Raw genomic sequence first — 22,093 nt, forward strand, 5'->3', positions numbered from 1 at the left:
ACAAGAGAGGACCTCACTCAGCCAGCCAAGTAGGGCACCATTTAGGATGAGGGAACACAGCTGTGTCACACTTAGAGCAGGGATTTGAACCTGGGTTTCCTTTATCAAACTCCCTAGACCAGTGCTTCCCAAACTTTTCCTGAGCATGACCCCATTTCTTTAGTATGGCCCTTTGCTCCCAACCCATAGCGCCCCACCCACTCCAGGTGCCCCTCCCTTTACACCCACAGCCTCCTGGCCCTGCAAGTGTTCCTCACTCCCCACCCACAGCCCCCATCCTCCCCAGCCCTGCTGACAGGGGCCCCCTGCTACCAGGGCTACAGGACCAGGGTCAGGACCTGCAGCCCCCTGCCCCCCCCCAGGAGTGCCTGAGCCCCAGATGCCACCTGCAGAGACCTGTGCAGCTGCTGTGGCCACAGCAGAGCGCAGAGCCCCCACAGCTCAGCAGGTGAGACGTGGTGTGGGACAGTGGGGTGGCTCGGTGATGCTGCTGGGAGCCCCATGCTGCCATTGTGAGGCATCCCATGCCCACCCGGCAGCAGTGGCAGTGGCAGCGCAGAGTTGTGCCCCCTGCTGCTGCCAGGTGGGCAGGGGATGCCTCGCCACGGCGGCATGGCCAGCATGGGGCTCCCAGCAGTGACACCAAGCCTCCCCACCCTGCTCTGCCGCCGAGACCCCACGGGAAGGGCAGGAAGCCCTGAGCAGGCAGTGGGCAGCCCTCATCCGTCCCCGCCCCATGCACAAATCTGGGGGGCAAGTGCCTCCCCATGCTTCCCTTCCCGAGACTGTGTCACTCCCTTGTTTGTCATTGTGGCCCCAAATGGAGTCGCGACCCCAAGATTGGGAACTGCTGCCCTAGGCACTAGATACTGTGGGAGGGGAAGGGGGAGGAGGCTCTTTCTCTCCTGCTGGACTGAAGAAGGATCTTAAACAACATTATCCTTCATGGTAGGTGCCTGCCCACCCATTCAGCCCCATGGAGGGAACTGTTGGAAGCTTAAAGTCAAAAAACATGGAGGGGATGAACTCCCGAGAGCGGGGTTCTTCATGGAGCTGACATGGCCCACACCTCCAGTGTGTCTTCTGGGAAGGGGCTGAAGCAGCTTCAGGGTCACTTAGGCTAGGGACACACCAATGGGATGTCCTGGGAAAGCACCAGCTGCCCTCAAGAAAGTGAAGTTGCAGTCACATGACACAAGTCCCTGAACTAAGGTAAACTGTTCCAAAAGCAGGGTAGTTTCTTCTCAGTGAAGCTGCTTGCTTGTGTTCAAGCCATCCATAACAGCTTTTGTGTGCAAGCCATCCACTACATCCCTGGCTTTTGCTTTTCCCTCCAGGTTCCCTTTCTAGGGTAGCTCCATTTGTGTTGCCATGGCCTGAGAACAAAAATCCCATTAACATTCCCCCTCAGACCTGTCTCGGTGTTTCCTCAGTTGCTGGGATTCCTTGTACTATTAAAATAACTGACAGAGGGACAGCTCCAAAACTCCTAAACAAATCCTTCCTCCAATGACTGATGAAGGATGTTTGTACCAGAAAGCTTGCAATTAAATTTATTTTTGGCAAAAATCTTGTTGGTCTAATTAAAGATATCAGCTCTGCTATGAGCTCCGATTGCCTTTTCCTCTAGACCAACATGGCTACAACTTGGATACCTGACACGTGGAAGATATTGAATTTGAGACGATTTTTAAAAATGGAATCTTCGTATTTTCCCAAGCAGGAAGCAACTGTGACCACCTGAAACTGAGATCCTGCTTCCTGTCTTTGTTTCAAGGTAATTTGCATCATCACAGATCCTCACAGGAAGTGAGAGGCTTCATACCAGCTATGAACTGACTGCCCAGAGGAGTTTTCCATCTATTGACTTCTCTATGAAATCCCATGAAATATAAACTTTAATTTCTACCCAGGAGAACTTTTACAATCTTTTCTCCAATGCCTGATGAAAGGTGTTTGTACCTGAAAGTTTGCAATTAAATAATTTTTTTTGCAAAAATTTTGTTGGTCTAATCATCTCTGTTACAAGTCCTGATTGCCTAAGCACTCCAAGGCATCTAGCTAATAGGCCCATCTTTCTGCCTTCTCTCATACAGATCCCGCAAAGTGGTGGATCCAGCAAACTGACTGGTGCCTGCTGCATCGCAAGGGTCTGGGAAGAGCTCCACTCTACCACAGATGTTCTGTGGGGGCCTGGGTCCTTTATTCTCTCTCTGCCTCCATTTCCCCTTAAACTGAGCAGAATGGTCCTTCCCTACTGCACAGGGGTGACACAAAAATAAAATATGGTTAGAGTGAGAATTTTTCTGATAAGGTAGTGACGACCATAGAGTTATCCTAGGTAAGGGACGTGAGAAGTGTGCTGCTCAGGACCAGACCTCAGAGATGGTTCTGTCTGTGGGGCTTTCCAGACAGTGGGACCCTCTTCCTTACCTCACCATCACTCATCTCTGTGCCTCAGTATTCCTAGCTAAGAAGGGTGCTGCGACAGCACTTGGTGTGGATACTGTACGGGATGAAGCTGACCATGTCTTCCTCACCACGTGTTGCTCTTTCCCTCATCTTTGATTGATTTCTGCAGTCCTACAAGCCCCTACGACTATCGCCTTTTCTGCTTCTCTCCCCTTGGCTGGGCCTACCTCCCAGGAGACAATACTGACTCCAGGGTGGAAGAACAAACACTGATAACACTAGTCGGGGCGCCAGTTGTATCTATGCAGAGATAACAATGAGGCACTCATAGGGCAAGGCAAACACCTGGCATGTGCTTCAGGAGCACACCTGGTTTCATCCTGCACCACAGGTGTGGCCCACAGTACCACCCACTGGGGGAAGGCCCCACAGCACACACACACCCCTCCTCAGAGCCTGTGGGGAAGTGACAGGAAAGGATCAGTACAAATGAGGGAGAAGGCAGGGAGCCATTTCTTTGTCACAAGACTACGCAGATAACAGGAGTCACCTATGTGGCCTTCGCTGCTGTAGTGTATGGGCACCTCCCAATTAGAGTGAGGAACGGAGGCAATAGGCAGGTTAAACAAACACCCACAGTCACGTGCAGAGCCTGCGGTTGGGCTAGGACTTGGTCCTTCCATTTCTCAAGCTTAGTACAGTTTCCTCCTACTGTACTCTTCTGGCTGCCAGTAACGTTTGTCTTCAAAACAACTCTGCTGTGTTCTCATTTAGCAGCTTTCATGGAATCACCCCAAAGCCATGCTTAGGGTCTTTCATTATGTCTGTGTAGGTTACTCCTGTATTACCAAAGAGAACACTGACACAGTGGGCTCAATGTGCGAACCTCTCAGGGCATTTATACACGTGCTGCAGGAGTGGGGGAGGTGGGTGCTTTAATTAGAGTGTCTCCAAATAAAGCACACGGAGTGCCTCATATATCAGTGTCCCCATGTTTAAAAATAGTGGCAGTGTCACTTTAACTTAGAAGTGCCCCTGTCACCATTTTTAAGCCTGGGGATGCTGATACATGAGATGCTGGAGTCTGCTGGAGTGCAATTAATTGAGTCTGCTCTGAGGCACTGTAATTACAGCCCGTTGGAGCAGCCTTGCTGCTCGTGTATAGTCACCTTCTGTTCTCTCAATGCTTTTGTAGTTTTAAGGGGAGTCCTTGATTTTTCTGGGCAAATCTCACATAGGAAATTACAGGCCCCAGATTCTCTTGTGGGATGCAGCACAGGGAAGCAGTGTCTATGTGTTTCAAGTTGAGTAGAGCTAGCTATTGCCAAATAGCTCTGCAGGCAGACTCTCTCTTTCAGGAGAAGCACACGTGCGTATCATGGGATGTCTCTACACATGCCATTAATGTTCAGCAATAAACTGTGGAGCTTATTGCTCTGCAGTTTATTGCTCCCAGGAAGCTCCCAGGAGCACCCAAACCACAGCACATTGAGCCAAGTCAGAGCAGCCCCAGCAGGGAGGGGGCCCAGGAGTCAGCCTGCCAGCCCAGGGCTGCTCCAGCCAAGGCTCAGTGTGCTGCGGAGGGGCTGGATGGGGCACAAGGGTGCTTCAGTGCAGGGCTAGCTGGCAGCCAGCCCCTGCATTGAAGCACCTTCATGCCCCAGCCAGCCTGGTCAGTGTCTACATGTGCACTGCAGTGCACAAAAAAACTTCACAGCAGAGTAGTACTTGTATTTACAAGTACTATCCTGCTGCAGTTTATTAGTTTTGTGTGCCCTAATAGGAGTGTACATGTAGACACCAAAATGTTTACTACATAGTTAATTAGTGACTTGTGCAGTAAACATCTCATGTAGACTCTCCCATGGTGGAGTAAGTGACTTCAGTTGCCACTGGTTTCACATATAGAGGCCAAAAATACAATCCCTGCTGGCAGTGCAACCAAAGATGGCATTGCCTTAATAAAACAATAAAGACCAAGGAATCAATGTAGAAGTAAACCAAAAGAATGAGTTCTGCTTAGATTAGCTAACATTTGCCGGAATTGCCTAACAGTTGACTCATGGTGTACTTATGACATCACCTTTATTTCACTCTGCCAGCATCACACAGTTGCCTTTGAGGATGCTGGGAGGTGGAACAATCACTAGCAGACCTGGGAATAAGATCTAGGAGCCTTACCACTCAGAACCTACTCTAAGTACTGCACCATGCCACCCTGTTCTGCAATCACTTGGTAATAGTCAGCAAGGTCAGCATGGTTGTACAGCACAGAGGCAACTCTTCATTTAACTAATAAGAAGGGCCAATCCGGGGTGGTATCAGAGGCAAGACATGAATCCCATACCTGTTGTGAAACCAAACATGGGTGCCCCAAAGGGCCACATTCTGTTCTTGGTTTCATGAGTGTAAATGCAAAATAACTGCACAGAGTTTAGAAGGGTAATTTAGGAAAGTGTGAGTCAGTACTGACAGCAACAGAGTGTCAATTAGCCCTGATAACAGCAACACAACCCACAAACCAGCTCTATCAATCCACTGTAAAATCTCTGCTCATACAGAAAAAAAGAATGGAAAAGAAAAGAAATAACAAATCCCATACATATACCTAATTTTTAAATCTGGGCTCACAGAAGCTTCTGCTCTGATTAAAACTGACTAGACTCAAGAATCCAGGGCACTGAAAGCTATGGAAACTGTTAGAAACGACATCCCCCATAAGCAACACAGCCCTTCTTCAAATGACTTAGAGGCTGATGGATTTTAAGGCCTAATTTGAAGTGTATTTCAAAGCATAAATTCTGTGTGGCTTTTAAGCTCGCCTATGTCTCCCGCTATGATCTGGAAGTCTTGACAGCTTTCAGAAGTTTTCTGTTTCATTTTTAAAAGGCTTTGCACTTCACCTTTAAACTAGTTCACATAGTTCGTGCTGCATGGACATGTAAAAAGATACCCATCCTCTTTGATTGATGAGTTTCTTCAGTACATCAGCAGAGATTAAAGTGCATGGCTAAGCCTCCCCTTTTAACTTGGCATAATTCATTTTCACATCATATCAGCCTTCTCCAGGGCTGGATATTTACATATTAATATATTTTTTTTATTCCCCCTCTCCCACCCCATCTTCAAATATTAAAAAGTGTCGATAGATAAGATTCTGCACTTAAATTAGGAGCAGCAGTAGCAGGGAAGTACATATCAAACCATTCAATTAAAATACAAAGACAGCTCTGTTTACTGTCTTCCCTTACCATGAAAGCGCCTGCCCTGCTTCCCCTTCCCCACACCAAACTCCTTGCTCTGATTCTGTGGGGGTGAGAGTGTGTCTGGTTGCTTTCCCTAAAAGCAATGAAGTACTTTGGAAACGTGTTTGAATGTAGTGACAAACTCTCTCTCCTGATGATTTGGAATCTATATGATCGATGAGTGGGATTAGAACAGGCAGGCAAAGCAGTCAGATATGGGTAAACTAGTTGAATTATCAGTAAATCCAGTCAATAAGATGAAGTGAGAGGAGAATTAAAAGGCTGGATGTACAACTTCAGTTCTTTTCCAACTGATTTACATGGGAAATTGCAATTCATCTCTTTACAGAGGTGATCCAGCTCTTGCTGACATACGTGAGTGATAGGTTTAGACTGACAGTAGGACTGGGATCAGGTCCACAGGGCACATCTACACGTTGCTGCAGATTTGCCTAATTAGTTCCTCAGTAAAGCACACAGACACTGCCAGGCACAAGTACTATTCTACAGCAGAGTTAATTACACCACTGCAATGCATGTGTAGACAAAGACTGGCCAGCTGGGGTGTGAGGGGAGGGTGTTATAGTGCAGGAGCTGACTGCTGGCTAGCCCTGCACTGTAGCACCCTCAAGCCCCTGTCAGCCCCTCCACAGCACTTTGACCCAGACCCCCAACAGCTGGGGCTGCACTGCCCTAGCTCAACATGCTGCAGTCCCAGGCACACATGAAGGTGTTGAGCCCAGGAGCAATAAATTGTGATGTGAGCTGCACCAGAGTTGATTCAGGAGCATTAACAGAATGTATAGATGCACCCACAGTGTCTGAAAACAGTAAAAGAAAAATCGTTTTATCTTTCCTTCCTTATTACATGGCACCCATTGCCAGATCTCCTGATTTTATCCTAAGTCTTGCAACATTTGAAGTTGTTCTGAAAGCCCCAGCACCTGGAGCCATGTGACTTTTGAAGCCATCATGGTTGCAGAGTAGAACTTGAAACTGTATATAAGGACACCCAAAACACTCAGAAAGTAGCGGTCAGAGAAAAAGGACCCAAAAGTAATAAATGAGAAAAAAAATCTCACATGCACACATGGAATCTCATGATTTTGAGTCAACCCCTCACTTTTGAAAGCTTGGGCTCAGTTTAACACAGTGTTTCCCAACTTTTGAATTTGAGACACCCTCTACTGGACTTGAGGCATCCCTCACTGGACTCGAGACATTCCTCCATAACTTTAGTGAATTATGTGGCACCCAAAAATATAAAATAATGTATATATTAAATACTGTAGCGCTTACCTCCTTACACAGGAGCTGGGCAGAAGGGATGGGGGATCATCCAGGCAAGGATAAGACTGAGCCTGGCTTATCTGCTTAGCTTATCTGCTTATCTCCTCACATGTCATTTATCCCCTCACACCTCATAGCTTGCTTCAAAAAATCTAGAGGCACCCCAGGGTGCCCTGGCACCCTGATAGAGAATTACAGGTTTAGCAGCATGAGTTTCCCCTAACTGTAGAAGTCGGCCTGCAGCTATTTCAACAAACTGACAAGTCCCTGGGCATTTTGACAAAAAACCTCAAACATATGTTGACAGCAGCAGCACTGACAAGGCTGTGCCCTGAAGGAGTAGTATGCTGGAGGGATGTCAACTGTCTGGAATAGCTGCATCAGTTTTCCTTGCTGTCTGACACACCACAAAGCTGTCTGACAGAGCCACAAAGGCTCTACCAACGGCTGTGGCTGCAGCAGTGCGGTCTGGGACTTCCGACTCTTGTAGTGTGCAGATGCAATGAACTACAGTGTGGGTTGGCAGCAGCTGGAGAAGACTATCCGGCTACTTGTGGAGAAACCCTGATAAAATAATCTCCATTCCAGCTGCTTGGAACTAAGTCTCATAGTACTCACACCCCATATAGCCTTTCAGGGCTTTTGCAAAACAGAACAAATGTTATAAGCACAGACCGTAGCTTGGCTATCAGGCCTTCTAAACAGTGTAGATAGAGCCTAAGGAAGGGACATAGAAACTCTTGTTCCTTCCAGACCTATCTCAGTCTTGCCAAATACGGACATTCAAAATCATGAGCTGGGATCCCCAAAACCATAAAACTGCTTTAAAAAAAACCAAACCAAAATACGATATTTATTGGCCTGGTGATGTCAATGCCTTTAAGGTGCACTAGAGTCATGGTCTCATGTTTTTCTCCACATTTCCATGTGCTAGAAGCTTAATGTCAGCAAAATTAATAAGAATAACTGTCTCTTGTCTGGCACATTTCATGTCATTATCCTCCTTTCACAGAGGAGCAAAGTGAACTACTCATTGTCACTCAGCAGGCCAGTGGCTGAGCTGGGGATAGAACCAGTTCATCAAAATCCCAGCCTGCTGTCCTATCCTCTGAACCAGTGGTGCCAACCTTTTTGGCAGACATGCCACAAATTAGTCACACACCCTCCCCAAATGTCATTCTGATACTCATCTGCTGCTCAGCTTTCTGCTTCCTGCCCTGTGCTCCCTACCTGATCTAATGCTCTGCTTTCTGCTTCCTGCTCTATCTGTCACTGTGATGCCTGTACCTCTCCCCAACCTGCTGCATGCCACACATACAAGCTTCCCATACTACTTGTGGTACCTGTACACCAGGTTGGCCACCCTTGTAAAACCACACTGACAAAATAAATTGTACATAATAGCATGACCTGAGAAGCTGGGGATTAAAATTAAACATCAAATATTCTGATATATGTTTCAAAATTAAACATCTAAAACAATTTAGAGGAGCTGGCAACAATAAAGCTGCCCCAAAGGTGACCCTGCAGTTTGACTCGGGCAAAACACCTACTGAAGATAACAGAAGCTTTTTTTGCATAAGCACTACAGGCTTGAGTCCTAAATTGGTCCAAGTAGAAAGGAATGTTGTCAGAAGTCCCAAAGTTTTAAGTTGGGCATCTGGCCTAGAGGTGGAGAATGGAGATAAGTATACAATCTCCATGGCAAAAGGAAAGATAAGGAGGTGTCAGAGACTAGATAATTAAAAAGCATTGAAAATTAACAATTACCACCACCAGTACTCAGCTTCTTTCACTGTTAATTGTACATACTTCAGAGAAGGAAAAAACATCCCCTTTCTTCCCCCAACATCCCAAAAAGTTGGATTTAAAAAAGCTTTAGACAAAGAGTTTTTATCTAGGCATCTCAGTGATTTGATACTGTTATGCATATCCTAGTATCACAAGAATATGTTTTACCTTGAGGAAAATGTTTTAATTTATGTGCATGTGAGCTATTTGCAATACCTCCACCAAACGGAGCCCATATGACCCGTCGGATGGCTTTCACCCAATCTTCCATTTCATTCTGGGAATTAGCCATGAGCAGAAAAGCCTCGTGATTGACAGGCATCTTTTCCCGGTCCCCAGAACCACCTGAAAAACAAAACACACACCTCAGTTAGCATCTAGCTTATAAGTGACCACTGCTGACCTCAACAAACCCAGCCTACACAAGTATCCTCATGGGGTGGAATTACATACCCTCTTTGGATTCACATACATGACGATGCAAAGCAGAACTCAATGGAGAGTAAGGGCCAGAGAGAAGCCATGCTATTCCTCAGGCTCACCAGGATGTAGTGCCAAAGTGAAAGCTACACTATCTTAAAGGACAAGGCACATGGCAAGCTTTGGAGATCTAGGCTGAGGTATGGAAGGGTTTGTCTCCACCCTCTTGAACCCTAGAAGTATTGTAGAAGAAAAAATGATTGGCTTCAAATGTTGCAAAAGAAAGGAAGCATGATGTAGGTATCTGGCTATGATTATCCCAGCGATACATACAGTGCACAAAATCTTTGTACATACAGGTTTATTCCCTTTAGCACTATAACACCAGCATGCAGTTTAGAAAGCTCCGCTACAGTGGACACACACCAATAGCTTGAAGTTGCAGTAAACTAAGTTTGGCTGGGTATCAAGAAAAACTTTGTCACTGTTAGAACCCTGAGGCAGCTGGATAGACTGTCTAGGGAAGTTGTGGCCTCTCCACCACTGGACAGCCACTGATACATACAGTGCATATAAATCTCTCTCTCCATCATAATCTGGTGACCCAGGGCAAGATGCAATCCCATGGGGCCCAGCATGAAGAATCACAAAATGGTTTTACTGGAGCAGCCTCTACCAAGAAGCTGAGGAGACTGTCTACCCAGGAGCTGCATCCCCATTTCCACATAATCTGCCTTTAACTTCACTGTGGATAATGTCTTCGTTGTTAGGTCTCCGCCATTTTCCCATTTGCTTTGTCTTTGGTCAAGCAATAACTGTTGCCTTGTGCTGAGCTACTGAGATTGCTTGTTCACTGAATTCAAAGATAATAATAGGGACAATGGTATGTGGTTGTTTCTAAGGAACTGCCTTAATATAAACAGAATTTACACTTAGTAAATCCTTGTTAATCTCAGGAAGGGAGTGCGAAAGCCAAGGAAATGCTTGTTCTTGCTTATTAATTGCTGCTTAGCTTAACCACATGCACAGACCAGGCATTGGTTTTCAAAAGGAAACATGAAGCAAGGCTCCTAGGGTTTTGCTATTCTCAAAAGATCAATTCATGTGAAATGAGAAGCCAGCGGGATCTTATCATGTAGAATAAAAGACCATATGGCTCCAGATACTGCCTAGGAAACAAAAGGCAGGGATCGTCTCCCTGTAGGCATCCTAATCCTTACCCTTCTCTCATGCCATCCTCCCAGCCAGCCTGAAGGGATGGATTTTCAGGTGATTTACATTCCAGTCAATATACAAAATAAGAAACTTATGGGAGGAGTGCCCCAGATCCCAAGCCCAGACTCCAGCTCTTGTTTTTATTCCTCTCAATTTTGGAGGTGGTTGGATCTGAGCTTTCGGCATAAGCCCTATAACAGCATGCCTACATAGGTCAGTTCTAGGCTCCCCACTCCCTCCCTGGATGTTTTTACCAGCAGGGTTTGGTAGCTGTGCTATCTCCCCAGTTAAGAGATCCACTTAAGAGGTCCACTCCTTCTGGACCATGAACTGAGTCCAAACAAAAACTAAATCTCCCATCCCAAGCTTGCTAGCATCACCCTTCCTCCACAAGGATCCGTCTTCTGGTTCAGTACTGTCCATCTCCTGGGCCCAGCCTCAGCCCTACTAGGCCCTAGTAAGTCCCTTCATTTGTTCTTGATTCCTGAGGAGCAGGAGCATAACCATTTGCCCCTTACTATTAAGGTTCACTACATCCCCTCACCCCTACCACTAATAAAAGGGTCTGGAGGTTGCTGAGAATGGCTTGGTTTCCCTGAATGGGACCAGAGTCGTAGCAGGGCTGTTTGCTAGCAGTTTAAGGCCCTGTGGCAAGATAGCAGACACTTTCAAGAGGAAACCTCTTTTCCATGAAGTGTCTGGACTCAGTTGGCAGACACTTATGGAGCCTATCTTGTTTGGGCTAAAGGCTGACCAGCACAGCACTCCTTACTAAGTCATGCTGACATTGTCCCAGGACCAAGTCTTCCCCATCAAACTCTGCAGCAACCAAATGGTCTCGTGTGAGGATCATCAAGAGCTCTCCAGGAAGCAACACAACAGATCATCCAGTTGCCTCCATAACCTCTTCTTCGATATTTAAAAGAGATTTTTTTCCAGAATCTAGTAGAATTATAAATAGGCGAAACCAAAGGAGGAGCTACAGGGTGGGAAAAAAGAATCCTACATAGGCTGCAGACCCTGGGGCTGACATATGGCCAAAAATACATGTTTGTGCTTTCTGTGGTTGTCCTTCCGCTACTGGTACTTTAAATAGGAACAAGGTTGTGAACCTACAGCTGTTTGAGAGAGAGCCAAAAGTTGTTAGTCACATGTGTTTGGGCAGAATAAATACAACTGTATATACAGAACATCAATGTTGGAAAAAAGAATGTGAAGCAGAAATGTTTGTTAGACAGAGATGCATATGCTCTCTCTGATGCACAGTGGCTGACCTACCTATGGGGGATTTTTCTGTCAAGATTTTTTGAACATGTTCCCTTGCTTCTTACTCACAGCTAGTTCCTTTCACTGCACTCAATTCTGCCTAGCAAGGGCCAGGTTCAGACCTGTCTTTTCATTTTGTTGCAGCCATTGGCTTTTGTGAGATGTGGGATCTATGAGAAAAGAAACAGTAGCTGAATTCAAACTCAAGGATTTAATGATCCAAAAAGTTTGGAGAAGTACAGGTCCTTGCCTGATATTCATGATTGCAGCTTTTCCTGGGCCTCATCAAGAAACAGGATATAGTTCTGGGATTCCGACACCAGTGTGTAGCTCGAAAGCATCTGTATAATGGTACAAAACATGCTGGTCTTTGGGCAAACTTGGGTTAGGATCTGGGTTTCAAATTTCTTCACTTGGGAAAGTTTGGATTTGAGGTTTGTGTTCTACTCATAGAGAGATGAAGGTTGGATGCAACCCCATCTCTGTCTCTAAGGTTAGGAACAGATGTTGCATTTATCCCTGAACAAGTTGTGCCTGTTCCAATATTCTGGGGTCGATGTGTATACACATTGCCCTTCTAATAAAGTTTTAATGAGGGGTTGAATGCAGTCACTTTTCTGCCATTGATTCAATGATGCAAGCCCAGGATAACTGTTCAGATGCATTTTGCAATGTCCTGTTAGTACTTTTCATCCTGTGAACTGTCAGTACGCCTTATAAACTGTTAGTACTTCTTATCCTGTGAACTTTTTTAGGATTTATCCTGGGACAACGGACATGAATGCCTGAAAGACTGCACTTTGTCCTGGATAAAATGGAATTAATCCATTGCAAATACAAACTAATGCACAACTGCAACCACCAAATCATTAATTCAAATTTGTAGTCTAGTCTAAGGCTGTCCTACCGGTGGCCTGTGAGCTGCATGTGGACCCTAATGGGCTGAACTACAGCCCCAGGCTCCCAAACCGTCCTGCTGCCTCCAGGGCTCCTGCCAGTCTTTGGTCTTTCCCTCTCATCTTTGAAACTGGAGCTGCCAGCAAGTGATCTACACTGCTGCAGGGGGGTATGAATGCCCCTGGACATGCCCGATGGGACTAAAGGATCTTGTGGTTGGCAGGCTAAGGTCAGCCTAGGGTCCTAAACAGTGAAACTCAGAAACATTGGTGCAGTGCAGTAGGGATGCCCACTATTCAGGATGGCAAGGAGAGGCCCATGCAATGTGCATGCAGCCTTTTCCACACATGGTCCAGGGGGCATGTGGCCTATGTGGCATGTCGTGGGGGCCTGCAGCCCCCAGCCATTTAAAAGTTAGACAGTCCTGGTTAGCCATTTTTACAGTCTAGCCCTGGGTCTAAAGGAGGCTTTAAAGGATGGAGTACAGCAACTACTTATCACTGTACAGAATTAACAGTTCCCTGGCTGCAGGACACTGTGCTGGGGGAGAAATATCATTCAATATCTGTAAACACAGAAAGAGGCTTTCCATTCCTACCTGAACAGAACTCCTCACACATCCTTAATCAAGCATCTGTCCAAACAAGTTTGGCCTCCCAAGATAATCTTAACCATCTCCACTTTGCCCTGATTTGCTGATGCAGGCATTCTGGCACTTCAGTCAAGAGACTCCCATATTTAAAAAGAAACCTGTTTACAAACACAGTCTTAGACTAGGCTGTGGTTGTGAAGCCTGACCTGCCCTGACCAGGATGGCGAAGAAAGATAAAGGACAGCTCACTGGTTAGAGCACTGCCCTTAGATTTTGGAGAATCATGTCCAATTCCTTGCGCCATCAGTGACTTCCCGTGTGACTCTGGACAAGTCACTTAGTCCCCCTCTGCCTCAATCACCCATTTGTAAAAGAGGAATAATAATTCTGCTCAGCCTCACAGGAGAAACATATTAGAGACTGGGTGTATCTACATGCACATATTAATGCAATTCAATACACTCTGGTGCTTATCACATCAGAGTTTATTGTTCCAGGTGTGTCATTTGCATACGTGCCTGGGATCATAGCATGCTGAGCCAGATCGGAACAGCCCCAGCTGGCAGGAGGCCTGGGGGGACAACCTGACAGCCTAGGGCTGCTCCCCATCGCTCAGTGTGCTGTGGAGGGGCTGGCTGGGGATGGCAGGCAGCCCCTGTACTGGAGCACCCTTGTGCCCCACCAGCCAGGGCAGCATCGACACGTGCATGAGTGGAAGGCAATTGGGAGCTGCAGCCAGAGCCCCATGCGATCAGGCAGGAGCTGCCCAACTGCAGCTTCCTCCCCACCTGGAGTGGCGCAGCAGGAAGAAGAGGAGCAGGAGGAGGAGCCACCGCTGGAAGCGAGGGTTGTTGAGCAGCACCCAAGCAGCTACAGCCACACTGGGAGCAGCCCTGCTGGTAAACTGTGCACACTGGCCAGGGCTGGGGCCAATTGGAACAGGTGGGACTCAGCTCCATGCAGAATGCCACAGGGGCAGCCATGGGCTAAACCACCCAGGTGAGATTTAACATCCCCTGCCCCCTCCTCTCTCCCCTCGCCCGCGGCTGACTCCTGGGACCTAGCATCCGGGCACTCCCCCACCCCACACATGCATGTGCACACATCTCCCCAGTTCCTCCCCCGTCAGAGGGCAGGGGTGTGCAGGGATTGGATTGCAGCTCTACCCTCGGCCCTGGCTCTGCGCGTCCCCGCCTGCTGAACCAGGGCTCTGCCCAGCCCCATGCTGTCCCAGCCCTGCCGTCCTGGGGTCTCCATGAAGACTGGCTGAGAGCTGCATGGGCAGGGCGCCTGGCTGGGCAGGTGGGGAGCTGCCTCTGGGGCTGTGCAAGTAGGCAGCAATTCAATCCGGCTTCGGATCCAGCTGCTTTGGATGCCAGGGATCCGATTTGGAGCTCCGGATCAGTTTCCCACTTCGATCCAGCCGAAGTGGCTCCGAAGCTTTGGAGCCACCTTGGAGATCCGCCTATAGGGTATAATGAGGAAATCAATGAAATATCTATAACTTTGTTGTGTTTGGCTGATTTGAATGAAACCTTCCAGGGTGGTAGCCTCTGCTGTGAGCATGTAGCCTGCCAAGTTTCAAGAAGATAGGTGCAGGGGTTTGAGGGAAACTGCACCCCAAATTCTTGAAAGCGAAACTTATGTCACGTGTATGTGTTACACCACAATTGCATGTGGCTGCAGCAGGGGCTAGCAGGCCTGTGGTTTTCACCCTGCTTCATCTTAACACACACAGTGTTACCCATGTTATGAGTTTTGCTTGTCCGCAGCTTGAGGTGCAGTTTCCCCTACACCTATCTCCTTGAAACTTTGCAGGTTTGTGGCCTGAGCAGGGGCTACCACCCCTGCAGTTTTCAGCGCACTGCGCCTTAACACACACAGGGTCATCTGTCACGAGTTTTGCCTGTCAGCAGCTTAAGGTGCAGTTCCCCCCAAACCCCTGCACCTATCACCTTGAAAGTTGGCAGGCTTTGTGGCCTCCCCAGGGGCTATCACCCCTGCAGTTTTCACCCCCCTGTGGGTGCATAAGTTTTGCTTTCAAGAATTTGGGGTGCAGTTCCCCCCAAACCCATGAACCTATCTTCTTGAAACTTTGCAGGCTTCATGCTCTCAGCAGAGGCTACCATCCCTGAAAGTTTCATCTAAATCAGACAAAAAACAACAAAGTTATAGATATTTCATTGAGTCCCAATTATACCCTCTGGCCAGATCTCCGAAGTGGCTCCAAGGCTTTTCCAAAGCGGTTCAGAAGCTCCGAAACGCTTTGGAAAACCTAAAGAAGCCAGCGTTTTGATCTGGACATGCTGCGTCAGTGTCCAAAGCGTCTGAATCTTCTCCGGATCCAAAGCACAGTCCGAAGCCTCGCACAGCCCTAGCGCGCAAGCAGTGGATCACAGCTCTGTCCCAAGCCCTGGCCATGCTGCCACTGTCCTGCGACCCCAACCCATGATCCCACCCTTGCTTGCCCATCCCGCTCCCAAACAATACTCCCCAGCTGCCTGCAGCCCCATCCCACATAGAGAATTTTGGTGAGTTGCTGTGGGAGGAGATGCTGACCTGGCCCACGGCAACTTATCAAATCTTTCTATGTGGCCCCTGGGCCCAAATAATTGCCCGCCCCTGCCCTAGCCTATTCTTGATCTTGGGCTCCAGAAGATGAAAGTACCTGTTTTCTACAGCACAAGTGGAAGGTGCATAGTTATTACTTAGAGTGATGGCCAGAGCATTTGGGTGGAGGACACATAAGCATCTACTTCAGTCAAGCCTCTTTAATTCCCCACTCAATGGCTTTGATGCTGGCTAACACTGACACCTCCCCTAATACACAGTTTGATTAGAAATGGACTCAGGCTGCAGAGGCCAGATCTTAGATACCCCACTCTGAGACATGGGATGTGCAACTTGGGCCCAGCTCTAACCAAAACAGGATGGTCATGGGGGAGTGGGTGACCTTTCCTCTCTGTCTGTTTGGCATACTGGCCCTTTCACAGAGGAGGAGGACTGCTGGGAGGAGAAGCTTCCATGGGATGCAGGGAACAGGAAACTGATGTCTGAATGTTTCATTTGGGCAGTTTGACAGCATCTAAAAATGGGTATTAACAGTAATGGGAAAGACAAGAGGAAGGTGAAAGGACAAGGGAACAAGTAGGGGAAGACTGGATAGTACTAAGGAAAGATTGTGAGGAACTAAGAGGAACTCTGCTTAGGATGACAGTAAACGGCTACAGCAAATATCTTAGCATGCCCTTGTTTTGAAGCAGTTTGGACACTGAGCTCAGCTGGGAGCTAATTGGCCTGCTGCTTTTTCATCTCAAGCACACTTTGGAAATCTTGCAATGCAAAGAAAAAGTTTTAAAAAATGTTCTGTAAGTGCTTTGGGATTCAATGTAAAAAACATGTTGCGTGAGAGAAATGAGCAAGGGACTCTTAAACATCATTGTCTGCCTGAATTCTCCTAGGTAACTGAGCTGTGGCCTTGTTTAAAAAAATTAAGCAAGTTGCTTTCTTATCTGGAAGATTTACTGAAAAGCTACAGCAACATATTTCTTATAGGGAGGAATTCATGATTCTTGTAGTTCAGAATGGGTGCAATGGGTTTTCTAAACAGCATTTTTACTTTGCAGACGACAGTGGAAAAAATATGTTGTGGAACGTTAAACACCTTTTATTTTGTGAGAGATTTCAGGAACTCCAGCTGAGTTTGCCACAGTTCAATTTTACTTGGGCTGGCATTTTCAGAGCTTGGCTGCTCGGCTCTGACTGGCTTTCTGCAGAACAGAGCCTAAGTGCATTGGGCACTTCTGAAAAAACGAGGCTTTCAGTGTTGATATTAACAAACGGAAAATCGTCCGTCTTTAGTCTCTGAGTAGAACTTTCAAGTGTTCCCATGCACTTTATAAAGGAGCACGACTCTCCCAGATCCAATCCCCAGAGAACACAGTTCCCAGAGGATACAAGGCAAATGCGAACACCCAGTTCAGAGTGCTCTATCTGTAAATTGCTCGCCAGTCTGAAGACAATGACCTCTCACTCCAGCAGTTTCAGATCAATGCTGCTGTGAATACCAAACTCCCTGAAACTTCTTTAAAGCAGTACCATCAGAGTGCTTTATGCTTAGAAGAGCAGTGTAACAGATTCATGCTCCAGGGGCGGTCATGACACCCCTTGGTAGCCACGCAATTTCTGCCCCAGTTCTAGCTCTTCAGGTGCCCTTTCACCACCTGGGCTTGCCCACTATTCCTTTGATGTTAAACTTAATTAGGACGGAGGCTGCCTGAGAGGCCTCAAATACGTCTGTTGTTCCTGCTTCAGAAGGCTTTGGCCTTCTCAGCTTCTGCCTTTTTCCTTTCACTGAGCCCTCCAGCTCCAGTTCACCGACTGAACCAAGCGTCAGGGTTCCCAACTTCCCATCTCCGCCCCTCTTGGACACTGGACCCTCTGGCCTCAGTCCCTGTCATTCTCAGGCTTCAGGCCTTCCGGCCCCTAAATTCAGTCCTGTCCATCCCGGACTCTGGACTCAGCGGCCCCAAACTCTGCCCTGGTCTGGGCACTGCGCATGCTGCTCCCTTGCTATACTTTGAGTCTGCCCTCAGGAGGGCTCAAGGTGATCATGTGGCCCTAGGACACTAATGGGACCTCCAAACACCACCCCTCACAGTCCCAACCCAAACTACCGTATAAATCACAACACAACCAGAAAGCCCTCTAACACAACTCTCTCTGCTACTGGGTTTCAACAGAACAGAAGCTCCCTGGAGGGACCTACAAGCTTTATCCCCAGACCAGGTACCACTTCCCTGCAAGCTGTAGACATCTCAGTTGCAGAGCTCAAGGCGTCTCAAGTCAGCCAGGCAGTCCCCATCAGCTTTCCAACTTAGCTCTTACCCCTTCAGCTAACAGGGCCAAACTGCCTGCTTTGGCTCCAGTCAGAGCTTTATATGCCCAGAGACCTGCCCTCTTCTAGGCATGTGTCCTGTCAGTTAACCTGCCCGCAGGGCTGTTTATTAACCCACAGCCAGAGATGTGGGGCAGAAAATTTTCCAGCACTTCATTTTTCCATCGGAAATTTTCCATTTCTAAAAATGCATTGTTTCATAAAATTCATTAGTAATAATGAATGGATGCCAATACAATATTAGGCAAGGTTGGCAGTTTCAAAGTTGTAATTAATGTTTTTCAGGTGATTATCCCTAGGAAGTGTGTGAGAGAGTACATACATGTTTTGTTGATTTCTAAACAGGAGGGTAAATACACTCACATAATAATCCAAACCAAAAATCAAGTTATGAATTCACCATAATTGGCTTTGCAGGTGAAATCAAAACCAAATGAATGCACTGCTAAGCTTGTTCCTGTTTCTCAAAATTTCTTGCTTCTGGACAATCAGTCAGAAACACAATTAGTGAAGAAGCAGCAGTGTGATAATGAGTTGCCCTCGCCCATAAACTTATTGGTAAAACCATCCTTTAGTGAAAGAGAACATGGTTCAAGTAATTCAGATTCAGAAGAGCCCAGCACAGCCACAGCCCCAACCCACCCCGCCCCATACGGGTCCAGGGTCACATGCTCCCCATGCCCTCCTGGGGTGAGCACAGCATTGGGAGCCATCCCCTGCTCCCCACACCCCCTGGACAAGCCATGGCTCCGTCTCATGCCCCGCCCCAGCTGGGCAGCACCTGCCCCAGCCCCACTCCCTCTTTCACTGTAGGGGCTTTGATCTGCCCCCCCCTTCCACCACAACACTTACCAGCTGCACGCAACTGTCTATGCTACCTGCTGTGCACGTGCATGGGCCATTTATCGGCCACATCAGGCCAATTTCCAGTACAGTCAATTTTGTTTATATCAGTGCCAATCCGATATGGGATCGATGTATTGGTGTACCTCTAATAATGAACCCAAGCCCTGCATTTGTGAATACAGAATGCAAATTATAACCAAGCAGCAAAAGGAGTGCACAATAAAATAGCGCTCTATAATTCACAGTAACTGTAGGCGTTACAATAGGTAAAGCCAGTAAAATCATCTCTTGTTACTGTTGCCTGAGACTTATAAGACCTTGTCTTCAGCTGTTTCTGCCTTTGCAAAACTATAACCATTTGGACTGAAGTGTTTCAGGCTTGGGATCTGCCATGGGCTGGATTTTTGTTAAAAAATAGTCTGTAAAAATGGTTCAGCTGTTCAGTTTGTGTTAAAAAAAAAACAACTGCCCTAAGAAATGATAGTGTCTTTGTGTTTTGCAGAATGAAAGGGATATTTGGCAGGGATGTTCCAGGGGACCAGGAATGTGCTTTTGCTGCTCCCATAAAGAACCACCCTTGTTTGGCCAAATATGATTAGCAATAAAGGAAAGACCATTTTTATTGCATCATCTGAAGAGTCAGGTCAAGAGTTCTGACATAGCTGACATGTGCTGCTGCCTAGGCTGCTGATTTCTCAGAGGTCGTCCCAGTCTATCTACTATGCCCCTTGCAACAGTGCGGCATCTCCACTGCCTCCTAGTCCAGTTTTGGGAGTAGAGAGAAAGCTGTCTACCCTTTCAAGGCCACCCCCTCTCCTTCAACAGCAGTAACAGTAGGGAGCTGTTATATCAGCGATGATGCAGTTGGCCACTTCCCCAGCTATTTGGCTGTCTAAAGAAGAAAAACATTGAGCATCACTGCTGTGGGTAATGCCCCTTTAATGAACTGCTTTGTTACAGTTCTGGCCTTTGTCTATATCAAGCACTGTTAACTAGCAGCAAGAGATGAAATCTCACAAACACAGACATAGCTAATTAAGGGAGCCAGACAGAGCTTGCTCCAAATACAAACCAAACAATACTAATTAACACCGGGAGCAACTGCTAGGCAGGCAAAGGCAGCATTCATGGGAAGCGGCATGACACCATTTTGCTCTGCTGTGACTTGAGTGCTTCATCCTGAGTACAAGCACTCACATGCTTATATTCTAATTATCTCCAATGATGCTTCAGGGCTTGGATTGTCAAATAAGTGATGGCTCGCTCAAGTCAATTAAGCCTTTGTGGCTCAAGATTGGAATAATGTGTTTCCTGATGGGAAATTACTACACAATGCAAATGTGTTCACTTCAAAACCCAGGTCATTAATGGAACTGGCAGCATGGGGCACTTAGATACAGATTGAACACAGTCAATCTTGGCTAGTGACACCTGCTAAAAAATTAGACTGGCTTAAAATATATTAGTGCCTCTCTTCCAAATGTAGCAGCCTGCTCCTCATACCAGTAGTGCCCCTCTGCCAAGCTGTGACAGATATCTGGAGCCTTCTCAGTCAGTTTCCCACTGGAGGGGAAAAGACTGGGCATATACTTGTTCAGTATAGCAGCCCTGGAACAGTCATCATTTGCAGCATTCAGGCAATCCCTTCCCTCAGCGCCTATGACCACGTGCTGAGGGAGTAGCAGAGAGCAACTTGTCTCAAAAAACTCTCTAGTTAGAGAGAAAAAGGCAGAGAACAAACTTTCTGCTTGCTATGGGTCTTCTTGAAAAACCCTGCAACTACAATTCAGTATTTCTTCAAAGACTAAAAGCTCCCTAGAACACTAAGAAAAGCTCTAAGGACTGAGGATGTGTCTACAGTACAGCAGTAGCTTGTCCTGGCTGTGCTATTCCCAAACTCACCTCTTATGCCTGTTCCTGCTTGCACACTCCAAATTCAGAACTGTGCTGGTGAAGATGCTTCAGACTCTTCATGACTGCTCTTGTGACGTTGGTCTCTGGTTCTTTTAAGAATGGCTGCAGAGACATACCCCAGAGTAGCCTCACTGAATGTTTCTAGGTTTGAAGCATATAGGTAGGTGCAGCTGAGAGCAGCATACTCTGAAATGGCTCAGTTGGGACAGGCAGCCACTGTGGTGTAGACAGGTATGTAACACAGCCATCTGGGGTAGAGTTCTCTTTCAACTAGTAGATGAGGAAAGTGCAGCTTGTGACCAACGATGAGTTACCCAAATAAAATGTAGGAGTGATTCTACTGTCCTTTCTGGATCCGTTAAGTGTCCCCATTATAGAAACAAGATTGCCTTCCAGAGATGCAAAGATACCTTACTATTATTCCCTATGTGCCCAAAGGGAGTAAAACGGGGATGGGCAATTATTTTGGGCGGAAAGCCGTTTACCCAGTTTTGGCAAGCTATTGAGGATCACATGGGTAGCCACCCCATCTTGTGACTAGAATTCCTGCTCCCTAACCCCTTGACCTTTCCCACCAGAAGTGCCTCCCCTTACCCCCAGAAGTATTCCTTTCAGCAAGGGGTTTTGCCATCTCAGAACCAGGAAAATACCAAATTATATTCTAAGAAACAAACATCTATAACATACATTAATTTGATTTCAAAAAATATTTTTGTCCTGGTTTACATGTGTTTCTGTAGTGTACATAGAGGTGATTGTAAACAATAGCTTAAATGAAGTCTTACTCTTGTATATTGTGGGGGAGGTAGGTATAGGTTTGTGGGGGGCTGTGGGTGTGCGGGTATGGGGCTGTGTGGCGGAAGGCATGGGTGTGTCTGTGGGGGTGGATGGGTGTGGGGTGAGGGAGCATATGGGTGTGTGTGGATATGTGGGGTGTGGGTGGATATGGAGTTTATGAAGGGCAGTGTGTGGGGGGAGGGTGGCTGAGGTGTTTGAGGGGGTGTGGGGTGGTGGTCTGCAGGTATGGCAGTGCAAGGAGGGGTGTGGGTGCATGTGTATGGTGGGGTGTGTGTGTGGGCCTAACCCTGTGAACACGCACACGCACGCACACACACACCCACACCTGGGTACCAGAGCGGCCCTGTGCTCCCCGGTCTGGTGATGCAGCCAGGAGCCATGTGGTGCTGGAGCAGTGCAGGAGCTGGAGGGCAGGAAAATGGCCTGGGGTGGGGTTGCGCTAGGCTGCTGGGTTCCTACTGAGGCTCCCCTGGGTCCTACTGCCCCTGGCTCCTGTCATCTTTGACAGGC

The 22,093-nt window shown here is 47.3% G+C and overlaps 1 protein-coding gene across 7 annotated transcripts in view; it reads right to left on the reverse strand.

The window, feature by feature from the left end:
* Positions 1–22,093, reverse strand: part of ARHGAP22 (Rho GTPase activating protein 22) — a 347,339-nt gene that overhangs the window by 57,856 nt on the left and 267,390 nt on the right. For 6 of the 7 annotated variants that reach the window (XM_019499465.2, XM_019499462.2, XM_019499469.2 and 3 more), the window contains one exon: positions 8,907–9,083. In XM_019499465.2, coding sequence (XP_019355010.1) covers positions 8,907–9,083 — 177 coding nt within the window. The remainder of the gene's footprint in view (positions 1–8,906; positions 9,084–22,093) is intronic. The other variant, XM_019499464.2, reaches the window with a different exon arrangement.

The sequence above is a fragment of the Alligator mississippiensis genome, chromosome 6 (assembly GCF_030867095.1).
Source record: "Alligator mississippiensis isolate rAllMis1 chromosome 6, rAllMis1, whole genome shotgun sequence".
Taxonomy (NCBI): domain Eukaryota; kingdom Metazoa; phylum Chordata; order Crocodylia; family Alligatoridae; genus Alligator; species Alligator mississippiensis.